At 35.4% G+C, this 17,284-nt stretch overlaps 1 protein-coding gene across 6 annotated transcripts in view; it reads left to right on the plus strand.

Moving 5' to 3' along the window:
- Nucleotides 1-17,284, plus strand: part of LOC113392116 (serine/threonine-protein kinase Genghis Khan) — a 36,433-nt gene that overhangs the window by 10,989 nt on the left and 8,160 nt on the right. For 3 of the 6 annotated variants that reach the window (XM_026628398.2, XM_064219256.1, XM_064219255.1), the window contains exons 5-28: nucleotides 206-307; nucleotides 716-820; nucleotides 1,324-1,472; nucleotides 1,841-1,934; nucleotides 2,456-2,512; nucleotides 2,600-2,654; nucleotides 2,871-3,001; nucleotides 3,130-3,216; nucleotides 3,436-3,557; nucleotides 4,095-4,245; nucleotides 4,518-4,626; nucleotides 4,853-4,962; nucleotides 5,357-5,488; nucleotides 6,027-6,140; nucleotides 6,380-6,514; nucleotides 6,991-7,101; nucleotides 7,519-7,632; nucleotides 7,863-7,976; nucleotides 8,317-8,421; nucleotides 8,613-8,715; nucleotides 9,291-9,501; nucleotides 10,009-10,127; nucleotides 13,709-13,762; nucleotides 15,978-16,084. In XM_026628398.2, the coding sequence (XP_026484183.1) occupies nucleotides 206-307; nucleotides 716-820; nucleotides 1,324-1,472; nucleotides 1,841-1,934; nucleotides 2,456-2,512; nucleotides 2,600-2,654; nucleotides 2,871-3,001; nucleotides 3,130-3,216; nucleotides 3,436-3,557; nucleotides 4,095-4,245; nucleotides 4,518-4,626; nucleotides 4,853-4,962; nucleotides 5,357-5,488; nucleotides 6,027-6,140; nucleotides 6,380-6,514; nucleotides 6,991-7,101; nucleotides 7,519-7,632; nucleotides 7,863-7,976; nucleotides 8,317-8,421; nucleotides 8,613-8,715; nucleotides 9,291-9,501; nucleotides 10,009-10,127; nucleotides 13,709-13,762; nucleotides 15,978-16,084 (2,691 nt within the window). The remainder of the gene's footprint in view (nucleotides 1-205; nucleotides 308-715; nucleotides 821-1,323; nucleotides 1,473-1,840; nucleotides 1,935-2,455; nucleotides 2,513-2,599; nucleotides 2,655-2,870; nucleotides 3,002-3,129; nucleotides 3,217-3,435; nucleotides 3,558-4,094; nucleotides 4,246-4,517; nucleotides 4,627-4,852; nucleotides 4,963-5,356; nucleotides 5,489-6,026; nucleotides 6,141-6,379; nucleotides 6,515-6,990; nucleotides 7,102-7,518; nucleotides 7,633-7,862; nucleotides 7,977-8,316; nucleotides 8,422-8,612; nucleotides 8,716-9,290; nucleotides 9,502-10,008; nucleotides 10,128-13,708; nucleotides 13,763-15,977; nucleotides 16,085-17,284) is intronic. The other 3 variants (XM_064219257.1, XM_064219258.1, XM_064219259.1) reach the window with 2 other exon arrangements.

Below are 17,284 nucleotides of genomic sequence, written 5' to 3' on the forward strand. Positions count from 1 at the left end.
ATTTATAACAACTTACTTTGTTATGAATTGTGTATTAAAGGCCAGTTATATTATCTATATATATATAACTATCAGTCATCCATTGGGATTTAAAAAAAATGTCCCAAAAATTGTCTTGCAACAACTGCATTATCTACTGAATGAACAAAATTAAACGTTTCCTTACTGTGTTCCTTTTATTTACTGTATTCTATAATGTTTTTAGGGCACTGACAGTGGAGCTAATTCAACGGGAACTGCAGTGTCTGCTACAGCGGGGGATAGGGTGTATGCTATGAAGATTTTGAACAAATGGGAAATGCTTAAGGTTAACGAAACATTTGTTTTGATTTCGTATTCATAATTCATCTCGTGTTCAGAGTGTGGAAAACAAGAGAGGAAACCTGGCTGGTGAATGAGAATCTGTCACGTGTCACTCACATTGGTACAGTGTGATAGAGTCAGCTAATTATTTTTCCAAACGGGCGTGGAAGGCTTTCCCAGCCGTGGGACGTTACTGTGTGCTTGTGGACTGTTAGTTTACTTTAAATTGTTCTTATATAGTCGCTAATCTTATGTGCTTCTATGATACAGCAATAAGGGTCCATTTTCACTTACCAATCAACTCTGTCTAGTAGAGATAATATGTCTAAAAGTCAAATAAATTTCTTGTGTAATAAGGATTATTTTAAGAGCCTACTTGAATAAAGTAGTAAATGCTTTGATTCGATTACAGAGAGCAGACACGGCGTGTTTCCAAGAAGAACGGGACGTGCTCGTATTTGGTGACAGGAGATGGATCACCAACTTGCACTACGCTTTTCAGGATGAACATAATTTGGTGAGTTTAATTGTCATTCAGGTTTCCAGCCGCGGATACAACCGCGTGCTTTCATTCCTATATCTGAATGTTGACAAGACTTGGGGGCTTATGATTTAGTAACCTAAAAGGTAAGGTTTGGCTTATGTGCTTAAACTTAATTTTGACCATATGGTCGTACATGTTTTGTGGGAAAATATGTTTCTGATCAATGTATATTATTCGAAGTAAATAGAATAATTTTCCACATTTGTTATAAGTGGAAACTTTACTGGTATATGTGCTAATTTTTATGCTTTAGCTTTAAGAATGACTTGTACTGTTTGTTTCCCTAATAAAGTAAAAATAAAAAAAAATAATGGTCTCTTATTCAAAAAAAATATAGACATAGACAAAGATATAGTCAGTTTATATAATTTTTGCCTATAAACTTATCTTTAAAATTGCTATTTTTATTAGCAAGTCTTGTCGCTCGTGTAATTAAATGATACAATTAATGAGTATGTTTTGTAAACATGTCGCAGTACCTGGTGATGGACTACTACTGCGGCGGAGACCTGCTGACCCTGCTGTCCAAGTTCGAAGACCGTCTGCCCGAGGACATGGCGCGCTTCTACATCGCGGAGATGGTGCTCGCCGTGCACAGTGTACACGACCTGCGATATGTGCACCGGTAAGGCCAATATAACATTTGTTTAAGTCTTTGGAATGCAGATCGGCAAAACGGCCTGACTGTTAGTTATCATCGCTCATATACAGACATTGGCACTGAAAGGATATGTAAATCACTCCTTAAACCGTTAATGCGACCCCAAACACGGTATTTAAGGTATTATATCTGATGTGCCTCTAATAACAGTGTTTCATCCACTCCTCAAACGCAGCAATATGGAATATATATGTGTGTAATTCATTCACAATTCAATGTAAATAAAATATAAGCAAAATAAATTACATTTTAATGCAGAACACCAAAAGCATGGACGATAGTTTGTTTATTCGATTAACTTAAAAATTGTTAATTTTTATTTATCATTTCAGAGACATAAAGCCAGATAATGTGTTGCTTGATGCGAGTGGTCACATACGATTAGCGGATTTCGGGTCCTGTCTACGATTGGGAGAGGATGGCAAGGTAAACTTTGTTCTTATTATATTCAAACCAAACACACGTAATTACCAGATTGAATGAATAAATTCTTGACTTGATTAATTTGAATGAGATAAACACTGGAGTTATTGGGCCTTGTTGACTTTGTCGGAGCGTCCCCGAAGAGGCGAAGGGGGTTACCGCTGGTTTTTTAGTTGGTATTCGGGCACACTTAGCGTCGGTGAGTCCCATATCGCCCTGCCCCATATGGGGGTAAACTCGTAAATGCGTTTTCTAGCGTGTTAAAAAATGGTTTTTATTACTTTAACAGTACTTACATAAAAAAACTTCCAAAGTATTAATAATAATAATTGTCTTCCGTCGTCGCTTTCGTCCATGTCGGGTTCTTCTATCATATCGTATTATAAGAGAATGGGAATAGAGAGTATAAATGCACACGGCGCACAATAATACGTGCTGCGCAGTGAACTATTCTCTAGGAGTCATTTAGGTGCTTGTGATATAAAATTTAGTTATCCTTGTTCTGTAATCAGTATTGTTTTTAGGTACAAAGTAATGTAGCCGTTGGTACGCCCGATTATATATCGCCTGAAATTCTAAGGGTGAGTTCACACTATCAATATATTTTTCATCTTTGATATATTTTTAATATAAGCTAACTTAATTAATTAATTAATAATGTTTTACAGGCGATGGAAGATGGTCAAGGGCGCTATGGTCCGGAATGTGATTGGTGGTCACTCGGTAAGTGATATAGTATATGCCTAATTAGAATAAAGTCAAAACTAGCTTAGTATAAACTTGTTTAGTATGTCACCATATGATTAGATAAAAACTAAAATCATTAATAATTTACTATAATCTGAGGTATTTTCGCTGATTCCTCTTAGAGTTTTGACTATAAGCAACCAATGGTATGTGTTCTAAATGAAATTTTGATTTCTTATCTTTGACTTGTAGGCGTGTGCATGTACGAGATGCTGTTCGGCGAGACGCCGTTCTACGCGGAGTCGTTGGTGGAGACGTACGGGAAGATCATGAACCACGCGCGCTGCTTCCACTGCCCGCCGCCCGACGACCACGCCGCGCAGGTACGCACGCGCACGCACACGCGCACACACGAGCACACCTGTATATACACATAAGAGCGCGCTCAAATCGTTAAATGTATTTTTAATTAATATTTTTATTAAATTTAAAAATAAAGTATAAATTACAGGTATCTGAAGAAGCGAAGGATCTCATACGAAGGTTGATATGTTCCTCTGAAACTAGATTAGGTCGAAATGGATTGCAAGATTTCAAGGTAAAAATATTGGTTTATTTTTATATTATTTACAGTCAGTACAGTCCTTTTATAAATTTACTTTTTACACCTATAATCTAATTGGTATTATTATTAAAAATATTGACAAGAACACTACCAAGTAGTCTCCCCCCCACCACCTCCTTCAGCATCATACCTCCGTATGTGAGGACTGAGAGATATTTTCAGTCAATTCACATGTATAGTTTCTCTTTACAGAGTCACCCGTGGTTCGCTGGTTTGGATTGGGACAGCGTCAGAGAGATGCAGGCTCCCTTCGTACCGGACGTGTCCAGCCCAACGGATACGTCGAACTTTGACGTCGACGACACTGACATACGGTTTGCCTTAATCATTATATAGATAATATATTAATCATATATTAAAAGAGCTGTCAATTTAATTATTACTTATTGACGTTTTACTAAAAAGACGCGTAGTTTCAATACTGGGAATTTGTATTCGTTTTTGTTTCTTCACCGTAATGTTCCGCGCGCTCCATCTGTCTTTTTTTATAATCTGAGCTTGTACTAAAACCTAAGCTGTAACTCGCTACCTCGCCTTACAGGCTCACGCAATTAAAATATATTTCAAAACCAAGAAAAAAAGCGTTCATCATTTGTTTTGCTAAGAAAATGGTAGTGCCGACTTGTACGTCGTATCCGCTGCTTCCCTAATTAAAGTGTTCGTGGGTTCAAATCCCAGGTTGGCCCGCTAAAAAATTATTGGGTCTCTCAATGGAAAAATTGTAAGTAATAGTCCGGAGTATGGAACTTTTTTGACGGTGTCGGGATTGCCGTCCCACCTGACTAGGAGAGTGAGGGGACAGAGAGCCCTCCTGTGTTTGTGACATGTAACACTAACATGTCGGCCCGCAGGCTGTCGGAGGCGGTGCCGCCGCCGCGCGCGTCCACGGCCTTCTCGGGGCTGCACCTGCCCTTCGTGGGGTTCACGTTCACGGCCGGCTCGCGCCTCTGCGACCTGGGCGCGCCCGCGCCGCTCAGCCCCGCCAAGAACGCCACCAAGCAGGTCCGCACACACACACACAAACGCACACTTATTGAAACCGATCTACACTACGCTACAGTCACTTTCGCTTCAAAGTCGTGCGTAGTAGTATTTTTTTAGTCCATTATCTGGTAATCTTCGGCGAGTAACTCTGTAAACCGATTGAAAGTATAAGTTTTTGAAATTAAGATTAACATACACGAGTCGTACAATCAGACAAAAAGTCAGACGATGTTATCTAAATTATATTTTATTAAAATAATAAAGCAATTCACCGTGTCCATTACGCGCAGGCGCCGTCCAACGCGAGCGACCGCGCGGCGCTGGCGGCGCTGGAGCGGGAGAACGCGCTGCTGGCGCAGACCATCGCCGAGCTGCGCGCCGACGGGCCCGCCGGCGACGGTGAGCCCCTGCCGAGCAACTGCATTGAAAGCAGATCTTCGATATAACATGTCAAATGAAAAAACCTAAAATTTTTGCTTCAAAATTACAAAAAATAACCCCCTAAGACTATACTGTGGATACAATTAGCCACAGATCAATGATCCCTATTCGAATCCGTATGAGTTTTTTTTTTGTTCTGTAGCACGACAGTGTACTTTTTAAAATTACACTTTAAACATTTCAGACGAAGTAACACAACTTAAAGAGGAAATATCAACGCTCTCGCAAAGGAACACCGAAATGGAGACACAATTACGGCGTTTCGAACAACTAAACGCATCGATTGGTTCTCAGGTAAAGTTTTAAAAATATTTTTCGTTTCGTTTTATAATATATCGTTTTTGGAACGTCAATGTCATCTCACACAGACATTAAATAACATTTGCTAGAAATGAGGGTGATATGATATGATTAAAGATAGAGATGAAATATTCTACCGTTTCCAAGTCAATGGAATTATGATGGTGACTGGTATATATCAAAATAGTTTTCATCAGCGGATTCAGCTGCGTTTTAGCGGTCGCAGGTTTTAGGCATAAAAAGCGTACTTCTTTGGGATCGAAGTTTTCTTGATACCGAACTTCATCAATTTCGGTTCAGCGGTTTAGCCGTGAAAGCGTAACACACAGACAGACCGAGTTAGTTTTGCATTTATAATATATATAATAGTATCGTCTCTTTTTTTAAGGAAATATCATCATCGCCCCAAGAATTAGCGACACGCGTCAAAGAGTTGGAGATCTTGATTAACGCAATGAATATGGAAAAAGAGGAACTCGTTAAAGATAAGACTGATTCCATCGAGAAGCTACGGTTACAGGTAATTTGAAATTTCTTGAATCATTTTATATCTTTATTTATGTATGCTTTAAAAGTAATCTGCTTTAAAAGAGTTTAAATATTAATTTGAAGTTAATATGAGTATTGCCATCTCTTTCTCACGAAAACCTACCACTGACTTGAAAGATACCACTCTTTTTGTATTGTGGGCTTAACATGATAGTTATGGTATAGCGCTGCTTAGTTTCGAGGTCATGTTCATGTGAATTCGATAGAGTTTATTTTCTTAACGTCAAAGATTGTGTAATAACATAGATAGAGACATTTACGTTTGGAAATATTAGTCTTACTAAAATAAATATATTAAAATATCTTGATGATAAATTAATTATGTTGATTTTTTATCGCTTAGTCTTTTTATGTTTTAGAACATCTTGTGTTTGATAATATAAAGATAAAGAACTCTAGAAAAGTATGATCGTGTGTAATTAACTATGTGTGTTTTGTGACTTTTTAAGACCTAAATGAGCTAAGGTCCGTATTATGTGCTAACGAATGCTTAACAATTTTATCTCTAGGATAAAGAATTAAAAGATGCGGTCACACAACGAAAGCTCGCCATGACCGAGTACAACGAAGTGACGGATAAATTGTCCGAGTTGAGGCAGCAGAAACAGAAATTATCACGACAGGTTGGTTTTGGAAATTATCCTGCATAACTACTGCATTATGGCAAGAAAATGTCGTTTTTTTTTCCTTATGGATTTTTTTCTTTTCGAATTTATAATCGATTATTTGATATTTCAATTGTATTTATATTAAATTTAAAATGGACATGATGTGTTAATTTATCGTTGACGAAAAAAGTTAAATAAATTGGCGATACTTAGGACCTTTGATCTCGAATATTTATCAAGTAATGGTCTTTCAGGTACGCGATAAGGAAGAAGAGCTGGAAGTAGCGATGAGCAAGATCGACGCGCTGCGGCAAGACATCCGGCGAGCGGACAAGGCGCGCCGCGACCTGGAGGCGCGCCTCGACACCGCGCTCGCGGAGGCCACCAAGGTACGGCGGCTTTGTTCTGGTTGTATTTAAGCCGAATATCTAGTTAAGCTAGAATATGTCGAAGGCTCACTCACACATAACCGAAGCGTAAGCTGAAGCCAATGAAAGATTTGTTTGCTTTATGAAATAGATGTGCGGACGGACAAATCAGCTACTTGATGGTAAGTAGTCATCACCGCCCATAGACATTGACGCTGTAAGAAATTTTGATAATTCATTACGTCTCCAATGCTCCAATGTCTCCATCTACCTTGGGAATTAAGTGATTATGTCACTTGTTACACTGGCTCACTTGTTCTTCAAACCGGAACACAACAATACTAAGTATCACTGCTTGGCGGTAGAATTTATGAGTGGGTGGTGGTGGCCTACCACCAAGTAACTTACTCTGATAGCGTTAAGCATCTATATATTTAGAAATAGCTTATTAGATATAGCTCACACAGTTAACATGAATATGTATGCACGTATTCCAGGAACGCAAGCTGCGCGAGGAGAGCCTGCGGCTGCAGCGCGTGGAGGCGGGCGAGGCGGGCGGCTCGGCCGCGGACGTCGCCAAGCTGCAGGCTGACATCGAGGCGCTCGAAGTAATTTTATAAATACCGCAAGATAAATTGTTTATTGTGCCTTTACGGGGAGCCCTCGCTTGATGCTCCGGGAATATTCTTACTGGTGGATGGACAAATAAAGTCTGAGTTAAAATAAGAGCTCAGAAGTGAATCTATATCAATGACAGGAGGAAAGACAAATAGACAACTTTGACCTTGAATTGAAATTACATCATTTGTCTAATTGTTGATCTATGGTTATCATTGTGGATTTGGGAATTGAACGGCATTTGGAATGTTGCCGAAGTTAAATATTAGTGATGAAAAAGCATAGGCTCGTTTATCTTAAGCGGGCTATAGGTTTGAGATGAGGCGATTATATTTCGGAGACCTCGCAGCTGCAATGTTTAGCTGCGAGCTGCTAATGTGTCGATACTAAACCCGGCGCGTCTGCAGTCGCAGTACTCGGAGTCGCTGTCGCAGCAGCAGGCGCGCTTCGCGGCCGAGCTGTCGGCGCTGCGCGAGCAGCTGCACGACGCCGACGCGCGCACCGCGCGCCTCAACCGGGAGGTGAGCCCGCGCGTTATATAACATTCTATCGTAGTTATAAAATATCGACTCGATACAACGAATATATTCCATCGAATACGATCTTAATCGTTCAAGTCATTCAGAAGGTCTTCTATCATGACGGACGCGCCGACAATTATAAATATTTATTTAGAGACGTTATTTATTTACTCTGTTACTCTTCACTATCTAATGACACAAATGATAAGGTAACGTCTCTGTGTTTCCAGTTGCAAACGTCGAAGGAGAAGTTAGAAAACCGTCGTTTGGAACAGCTGAATGATAGTGAGGACAAACAGATGCTCATCAATGAGAACAGGAAACTCGCGAAGGATCTCGATGCGGTAAAAAAATTATTATGCCTTTAGAGAAATTATTTTTAAATTAGAAACGAAGAGTCGAGATGGCCTAGAGAATAGATCGTCTTAACCTTAGGAACCAAGATGTCATTTCTTGTGCCTCACTTACTTTTATTATTCTATTACCGGTAGAACCTACTCAAAGAATCTGATGCTTTACTTTTGTGTATAGACACAATATAATACTAAAAATCTGTGTAATATAGTTTAAAAGGTGATCTATTTGCTCTCCCACATTGCTAGTATTTAGTATTTGTTCCAATAGCCTTTGTTAAGTATTTTTCTTACTAAATAACGCATCTGTACCATATTAAATTTCCCACAGATGGCAGATAATGGTAGAAGATGGCAAACCGAGAGGCGACAACTGGAACTGGAGTTAGACGAGTTACGCGCCAAACGCGATTCTATGCAGCACTGGGAGACTCAGGTCCGTAACGCAATGTTAAACACTTTCCATCTGCCAGTTGTATAGTAGTTTCCTCGTAGTTAGACTCTTGGTTTTTTATGATAAGCGAAAGAGGACACTTCGGAATTAACTTGGATCTCTTACGAATTTGTCAATTTACGATTTAGGATAATATTTAATAATTAAATGGTCTTTTATAATTTCTTAAATAGATTGCTGATATAATTCGCTGGGTGGCTGACGAGAAAGAGGCTCGAGGGTATCTACAGGCACTCGCTACGAAAATGACCGAAGAATTAGATTATCTTAAGCATGGTATGTTTAATATTTAAACAAACAGTTTTGTTTCAGAGGAATAAGTAAGTGGTAATCTTAATGTTTTCTTCCAGATTTCTTTCAAAGTAATGAAAAATCTAATATGGATTATATTAGATTTTTCATAACTTTTACTATTAATATTGGACTGTTTTCTTTGAAATTAATAAATAACAAGTCTCAATAACACTGAAAAACTGTTGAAAATTGTTTAAATATAGCTTAGTGATCATTAGCTGGAGCTCCGTAATATCATAACAGACAGAGCACAATATTGGACATTTAATGTTAAGTGTACATTTGCCTTGGAGTCTAAAGTTAAAATCAATAAAAAATATCTATAATCTGGAAGAAATGTAAAGGACATATTACTATGAATATACTAATGATATACCAACATCCAATATTGTAGAATCGGTTCACTAATGCGATTAATTTGTCACTTTTGTAAAATGTTTCGTTCCGTCATGTCGTAAGAGACAATGTTCGCACTCTCGCTAAAAAGAATACGATAAAGCGATGAGTGAGGTCGGCGAGTCTCGAGTCGTGTCGTGAGTGCCGTGTCCCGCCCGCAGCGAGCGCGGGGCGCGGCGCGCCGTCGTCGCCGGCGGGCGCGGGCGGCGCGGGGGGCGCGGGCGCGGGCGGCTGGCGCAACCGCCGCTCGCAGAAGCTGGACAAGATGGAGATCCTCACGCTGCAGTCGTCGCTGCACTCCGAGATCCAGGCCAAGCAGGCCGTGGCCGAGGAGCTCAGCCGCACGCGCGCCGAGCTGCTCGCCAGCCAGAGGTACCCTTTTATCGTACTTGGATTTCTTTAAAGAACATGCGTATATTCATTTAATTGTATAACGATTTTCAATCGATTCGCTATCGATTTTATATATTGGAAAAGAAGACTTATTGCTTAGTCTTTATTGTACACAAAAGAATAATGAAATCCAAGTGAACTTGGCTCAGTAAGAGTGTATAAAGACAGCTTCATTGCTTTAAGCAGTCGCATATAGACAATCTTTGACATGAGAAATTAAAGTGAGGAATCATGATGACAATGCTACTGTAATGTGTTAATCGAAAGATTGTGGCTTTAATATTTTATTGAGGAAGGTGCTCCTATAACTTTGACTTCTCGCATGAAGAAGATCAAAAACTGTGAACGACAATGTGCTTAATAGATTTTCGTTTACTTTATTTTTACGTAACTTTACAATTTTATAATTTTATAACATGCTATCATCGAGTGAGAAGTATTACCTCGCAAAGGCTGATACAAAAACTAATTAGTCATAAACGTCAGGGAACTGATGGAGACCCGTCAGCGTCTCGACACGCTCGCTCACGACATGAAGCGCAAGGAACAGCACATACGAGACATACAAGCGAAGCTCGACCAGCCCCATCAGCCGTCCAACTCCTGTGAGTATACCGACACCACTACCACGATCGACCACTTACACACACACATACATACACTTATTTATTTACATATATTTATTAAAATGAGTAATAATGTTTATATATATATAATATTAAAAAAAAAAAATCAATATTTTTTTTCCTACAAAGTTATTAAATTATATAAGTATTTAAAATTACACATACTATTTGCGTAAATCAATATTACTTGAAACACATACAATTATATACATATTTCAGATTCTTATCGTCCAAGTTATCTTGGTATAACAATAACTGTGTTAGAACTATGTATGTATTATCAGAGCACATAATATATAGATAGATTATAATACGTTTATTTAGTGCACCTTTTCTTTTTGTTTTCGTTACATGTTACCGCACAATCCCATCCAATACACACATACGTGAAATGTATATCCGTGACGTCACGGAAACCAACCAAATGTCAAAATGGAAATGTTGGATCCATCCACAAAGTCCAACGTCGTCCGCGACGAAAAAAACGAAAATAAATTTGTCTATGCCTTGTATGGACTTTAAATTGTGTGATGTTTTGTTGTCTGTGAAATTTCGAAATTGGAACTGTGATTCGATTCGTCGTGAGCTGTGTCGTTTTGTTACGAAAAATTTAAAATTATCTATATTGTCTATGGGGCCATTTTTGCATTTATTTAAACTTGTGTATTATCTGTGGCATTTTTAACCATCGCGTTGGACGCGTTGCTATTTATTTTTAATTATCTTATCTCCTATATTATCGCTTGATGCTGTTACTTTTTATGACAGTTCGAACGTGGTTGAGGCCGTACATACCACTGGTTTTAGGCGTGACGTCATGCATATGGGGTGTTGCCATACTCGTCTACCATCAAATTTATGGCTGACAATTAATGATATAATTATACTGGCCAGTAACATTTTGTTATTTTTTTATTTTGTGCATTAGTGCATATTAATTTTATTTATATACAGACTGTATGAGAAATCATATTTGTATTTAATGGCCATGTGTAATAACAACAATATTTACATGTAAATATTTAAGCGATAATATTTTCATGTATTTTTTCGCACCAATAGGTGTTAATAACATCTAGTCTTCAATAAAATTAGTCTAGTCCTAAAACAATTACCAAAGATATTCATAAAATAATTATTATATTACGCCTCCACCACACGAACTAGTCAAAACTCGAATTCATATATTACGTTTATAATTAATTTTAAAATTGGAATGTTAGTATTTAATCATTTACGAATACTTCGGAATAATTATAAAGCATCGGTTAATGTCGGAAACAATTGTGTAGTACTTTACGTAATCGATTAACAAAAGATATCCGAAAATTACTTGCAATTTTAAATTTATCCGAAACTAAAAAGGATCAATGCCCATTGTTAAAAAAATTTGCAATTGTGAGTGGATCAGCAAATACATAAGTCAATTACGGATAGGATTTTGGACTTATGGAATTACACAGAGCAGATATAACCCCACATCGTGTTTAGTTTTTCTTATTTAAGATTTTTAATTGTACATATGCACATACCGTCTCGATGTGGTCGGTCATTTTTGGAAATACGATTTTAGCCGATCTACAATATTTATTCTGAAGTATTGTAATATATATTTAAAAAACCGGTTCCTATACACGAATTTTACTAATAGATCGAAGAGAGACATGAATGATATTTACTTCAAAGTTTTATTATATATTTTCAATTCAATTTATTTATTTGAATAGATTGTTGTTTTCGGTTTTATCCGATGAGTAAACCATAACATGCTACCAAGGTTGATAGCTCATTGGTGAGGTGAGGATTGGTTGATTATTTTTTCAAACAGCACCAATGTCTATCTTAGGTGATGGCCTCTTACCATTTAGACGTTAGGGCCGTCTACCTTTATCTCATTTTTTTTTCTCAAAAGTATTTTTTTCTGTTATACTTATATTCTTGTTGATCTTACCAATTACACTAGGAGTGGCGACAACAACAAAAGGATCAATATCAAACCGTGCTTACAATTGCTAGGCATGAAAATTATGTACTTAATTAAATTCTTATTTATTTAGTGTTATAAAATTTATTGTTAAAAGAAGTTATGGGAGATAGTTCGGAATTCAGAGTTGAATCAGTATTAAATAAATAAGGACTATTTACAAAAAAAAAAAAAAAGTAATTTGTATAGGAACCGGTTGTAAATTATTCAGCAAATTATATGAAAGTGACAGCAGAATGCAGATTATTTTAGTTTTAAGTTTTTCTTTACAGTCAGTTTATAGTCAGTTTTATCATTTATAGAATCTCAGTGCATTTTATTTATTTATTTTGTTACCGATGGTACATTTTCTAACAAACGAGACTAAGATTAAAATTATATACTAATTTGTATGTCTAATTAATGAAGGAATTAGAAAATAGTATTAATTTGTATTGTAATTATTTTGCATGTTATTGTACAGCCAAGTTCAAGGATGTACTTTTAACGCCATTTTTAAAGTAAGCTTTTATTGAGCTTGGAATTGGTTTGTATATTGCATTTTAAATCTTTCTTTTCTTTTATTTTTAATTATACATCATAATACATTGTTTATTATGATGTTATTAATTTATTTTTATTAGTATTAAAAAGATTTTTTCTTTCGTTATTTATATAACTTATTAATAAAAATGTACTCATGTTAGTATAGTCAGCAAAAAAATACCCGATATCTCACTATTAAACACACAATTCAAATAACTTGAACGATTTTATACAAATATATTTTAAGTAAAATTAAATCAATCAAATTTCATGACGAGTGAGTTCAAACGAGATTAGACGCCATTTATAAAAGTTACCTCTATTAGCACTATACCTCAGAGGTACTAACAGTATTACCTATATTATAATCCGAAGAGGAGTAAATATAAACAAACAAAAACACATATTCCCTTCGATTGGCTACATCGACCAGTGACGTCATATCAATTCAAGGTCAAAGGTTTATTTACTCATCTTTATTGTACCCGTTCCATTGGATTAGACCATATAATGTATAGTTTTTTCAAGAAGTCTCGTGTGTTAGAAAATGTTATTATCGTTGCATTATTTAAAAACGTTTTGTGTTATAATTGACGTGATACATTTACCCTGCATTTAGGTTGTTGTGCCTTTGAGATATTACTCTAAATAACGATATCTAAACTCAATGAATCTGTTGTTAATCGTACTCTATAACGATATTGTATACAATAGTTGTATCTAAATGTTATAAGGATCAAAGTAGCTTATCAATGTTATTTGATATGTGACATTTTAAATTTGAGTTTTGATTTTGTTTATAAATAGATCTAAGGTCGGACGTTTTGTAAATGTGACAATGATGTGTACAGTTTGATGTAAATGTACATAATTTTATATTAAACTTTTGTTGTATTCTCTTGTTATTTATTTTGTTTTTTTTATTTCAACGAGAAAAATCCTTTAATAGATTTTGTTTTTAAATCAATTATCACATATTTAAATTAAAAATAATTGTCTTTGTAAATAGTCTATAACAAAGCGATTAAAATTGTAAGTTATGCGCAAGCAGCGAGGCAGGGCTCGGCTAAATCGTCGAGCTACTGGAGCGGTAAAGAAGAGAACGGTTCGTGAAATTTTATTAAGTTTAAAAATCATTTTGTTCATAATATACGTCCTATTAGAAGTAGATCGTATGTGACTGTGTATGTCTTTATCTTTTTATATATCGGTTGGTGAATTTTAAATAAATACGATTATATAAATAACTAATCAAATAAACATACCGTATATATTATACAATGTTGAAATAATTTTTTTTTTTTTTTTAACTTAATCGTTTGTGAACTTAGGCCTAAAATTGGTATGATTTCTTTTTTTTTTAATTTAATAATGATTTATTTATTTATTTTCATATTCACCAATAGATATTGCTCACAATCAAAAGGTTTCCATGGATTTCCTGTCTTTGTGCTGCGTTTTTAGTTAATAACTAGTTTTGTATTCGTTTCATTGTAAGTACGAGCAAGTGTCAAGGAAAATTATATACATATATTAAACTTTAAATGCGCTATCACTGTTTTGTGGGTCCTTGATTATTTTTCATTTTTTTTTTATTTTATTTGTAAGCTAAATAGTATTTTTTTAAAATTATTATTATATAATTTGTTTTCCAAATGCTGTTTGCAAATGTATCTCAGTTATGTTAGTCGGTAGTAAATTAAAAAAAAAACGTTGTTAATTGTAAGTCGACTCCGAAACAGTGATGTCACTTAACTATTCGAACAAATTTAAACGTATCAAAACATAATCTTACTTTCATTGTAAATCGCTTCGCTTTTGCTTGAGCTTCTTGCAGTGGCATGGATGTGACAGTATACAGCCGAATATTACCGAAAACAATTTAATTAATTATAGGGTTCCGTATAGAGATAGGTTTGGATAACAGATATCAGAATTGTATTAAAAAAGGTTCGGTATCATTTGTTAAATATCGAAATTAATATTTATTTTATTGAATGGTTATTTTACAAGTTCGATTTATGAAGATGTTCTTTAAATATTTAATCCAAGTTATTTTTTTTAGTTTATAAGGAATATTTATAAATTTATTTCTATAAACAATGATGGTATTAATAAAAAATGGGTGCATTGAGCTGACGGTCGTCATTGTAAGGATAGCTGTTCTTGTTAATGTAGCGATCGTACTGTATGATTGCTTTTTACTGAAAGACTCTTATACCAATGTACTTCAAATTATACATACTACAGCTACAGCAGATTTGATACCTTGGCTCTCTGGGCCTGTAAAAGATTGCCCCTACTCCCTAAAATTAATCGGAGTCTTAATATGGACATTTTCCATGGTTACAATTTTGGGTTTCGTTGATGTGTAAGATAGGAGAAGGCGAGACTACTTTAAAAAAATCTCACCTTGTTTTTCTGTGCCCTAAATTTAATCTGTAGGGAACATCCCTGAGCACAGTTTTTGATTAGCGTCACATCTTATAATATTAATTTATCTTTGATAGCTCCAAGAAAAAACCTTGAATAACGATATGATATGCTAAATAAAGATATTCAATTATGGTATAATTTTTAGTGCGGAACCCTAAAAATGAAACAATTGTTTTTTATTTGATTTTGTCAAAAAAACTGTACGTTAAATTATAGAATATTGGTTATACAATTATTAATAATGAGAAAATAATATGTCCGTTCATCCCCAGCACATAACGCGCTAAGCGATCTGGTTTTCTTTAACACTTGTTTGTATAAGCACTTAGGTACTAATCTGTTTTAATTGTAAACCCTAGTTTTGTAAACATTCTCAGACGTGGTCGCAACATTCACACACGCAACTATTATAATTATAAAAATTAAGAACATCTTTTTCTTATATTTATTTTTTGATAGCAATGCTTAGAGGATATTTTTATGTGATTAATATATATTTTGTTGTTTCTGTGTGAGTGTTGGTGTGTGGGCTAAGGTTTTAGTTTGTACAGCCGTCCTGTGCATGTCTTAGTCCCTATTTTGTTCACTAAAATGTACGTAAAGTTGGGTGCAAATATCTGTTAATAATTTAGTATTATAATATAATAATAATAATATATATAAATTAATTTATGAAACGATTTCTAAACACCCGACTATACATATTTTATCGCTATTTTAATATTAATATCATAAAATAGTTTTTAGTAACGTTTTGTGATCGTGGTTTCGGTTGGGATTGGTTTATGTGTTTTTTTTTTCTTATCCTTTATTTTTATTTAAATAATAATTTTCGTTGTGTTTTTGTTTTTTTTTTTTTGACTAATTTACGTTTGTATTTTCAGTCCTCGATCGTCCGCCGTCACAGATGAGCTACTTGGAGCAATTCTTGAAGGAAGCGCCAACGGAGAGGCATTATGATAATGTAGCTTCTATGAACAATGAGCAGAAGGTATATTTTTCATTGCACTTTTTTGAGTCTTGTCACTTCTTTTCTTCACCGATGTATAGTTGTTAAGTAAGTTTTACGTTTATAAAAGTAGGTATCGTAAATATATAATTAAGTGTGTCTTTGTATTACACTGGGTAGATGTTTATATATATAATTTAAGATCATTTTTTTTTTATTTCGACATTTCTGTCTGTGCCTTTTCGAATAGGTATTTCCACATTTGTAGTTAATTTAAGCTTTAGTGTCTCCGTTACATTCAAATTCTAAATCTCTTTACATTGATAGTAGTATTGAAAAAAAAATCTTTTAAGTGTCAACGATCCTTTTTTATGTCTTTTTGACGGAGTGAGTTAACGTCCCACTGCTGGGTAATAGCCTCCTCTCTTCTGGTGAAGGCTTGAAGTTTATTCCAACATGTGTCTTCAGTGCAGATGGATGATGATGATGATGATGGATAAACAGGTTTCCTCGCGATGTTTTACTACAAAGTCGAGCACGATATTTTTTATTAATACGCAAGATGAACATGAGTACTCGCTGATGCTTGTTCGGATCTGTACGCAACGTCATTCATCACGACTCCATTTTGCGTGACGTCGACGATCACCTACAAATTTAACTACTGGTCAAAATGTAGCTTATTATCGCACACCGTAACCGTCACAGTGTAACTGTTACTAACATTTTGGTTATTGGCACATTTTAAATAACTTTATCATTTTTTTTGTTAAATGTTTAATAAGATACGCAATCATAGATGTTCCGATTTGATATTTGACTGAATTTTTCTATACTAATATTATTAATGCCAAAGTAACTCTATCTGTCTGTGTTGCTCTTTCACGGTCAAACCGAATTTGATGATTTGACGATTTTTTTGGTATGAACTCCAAGGAATAATATGGTCCTTTTTTTGCCTGCGAGCTATGCCGCGAGCTACAATTATACTATAGGTATATTTGATAAATGAGATTCGTTTTAAATATAAGTAAGTTTTATTGTTTCGTATTCGATTTAGTATATACAAGAAGCATTAGTATTCAATGTGCTTAACAAAAGCTGGCTATGTGGGCGAGACAACTTACTAAATGACCTTGGCCTGTCGAGAACTGCAATGAGTTCTATTAAAGAGCGAATATCTAAAGCAGCTTGCCGGTTCATCTCGTTAGAATCAACATTCCGAATCTGTGGTAGCTTTAC

This window comes from Vanessa tameamea, chromosome 27 (genome assembly GCF_037043105.1).
Source record: "Vanessa tameamea isolate UH-Manoa-2023 chromosome 27, ilVanTame1 primary haplotype, whole genome shotgun sequence".
In the NCBI taxonomy this organism is placed as follows: Eukaryota; Metazoa; Arthropoda; class Insecta; order Lepidoptera; family Nymphalidae; genus Vanessa; species Vanessa tameamea.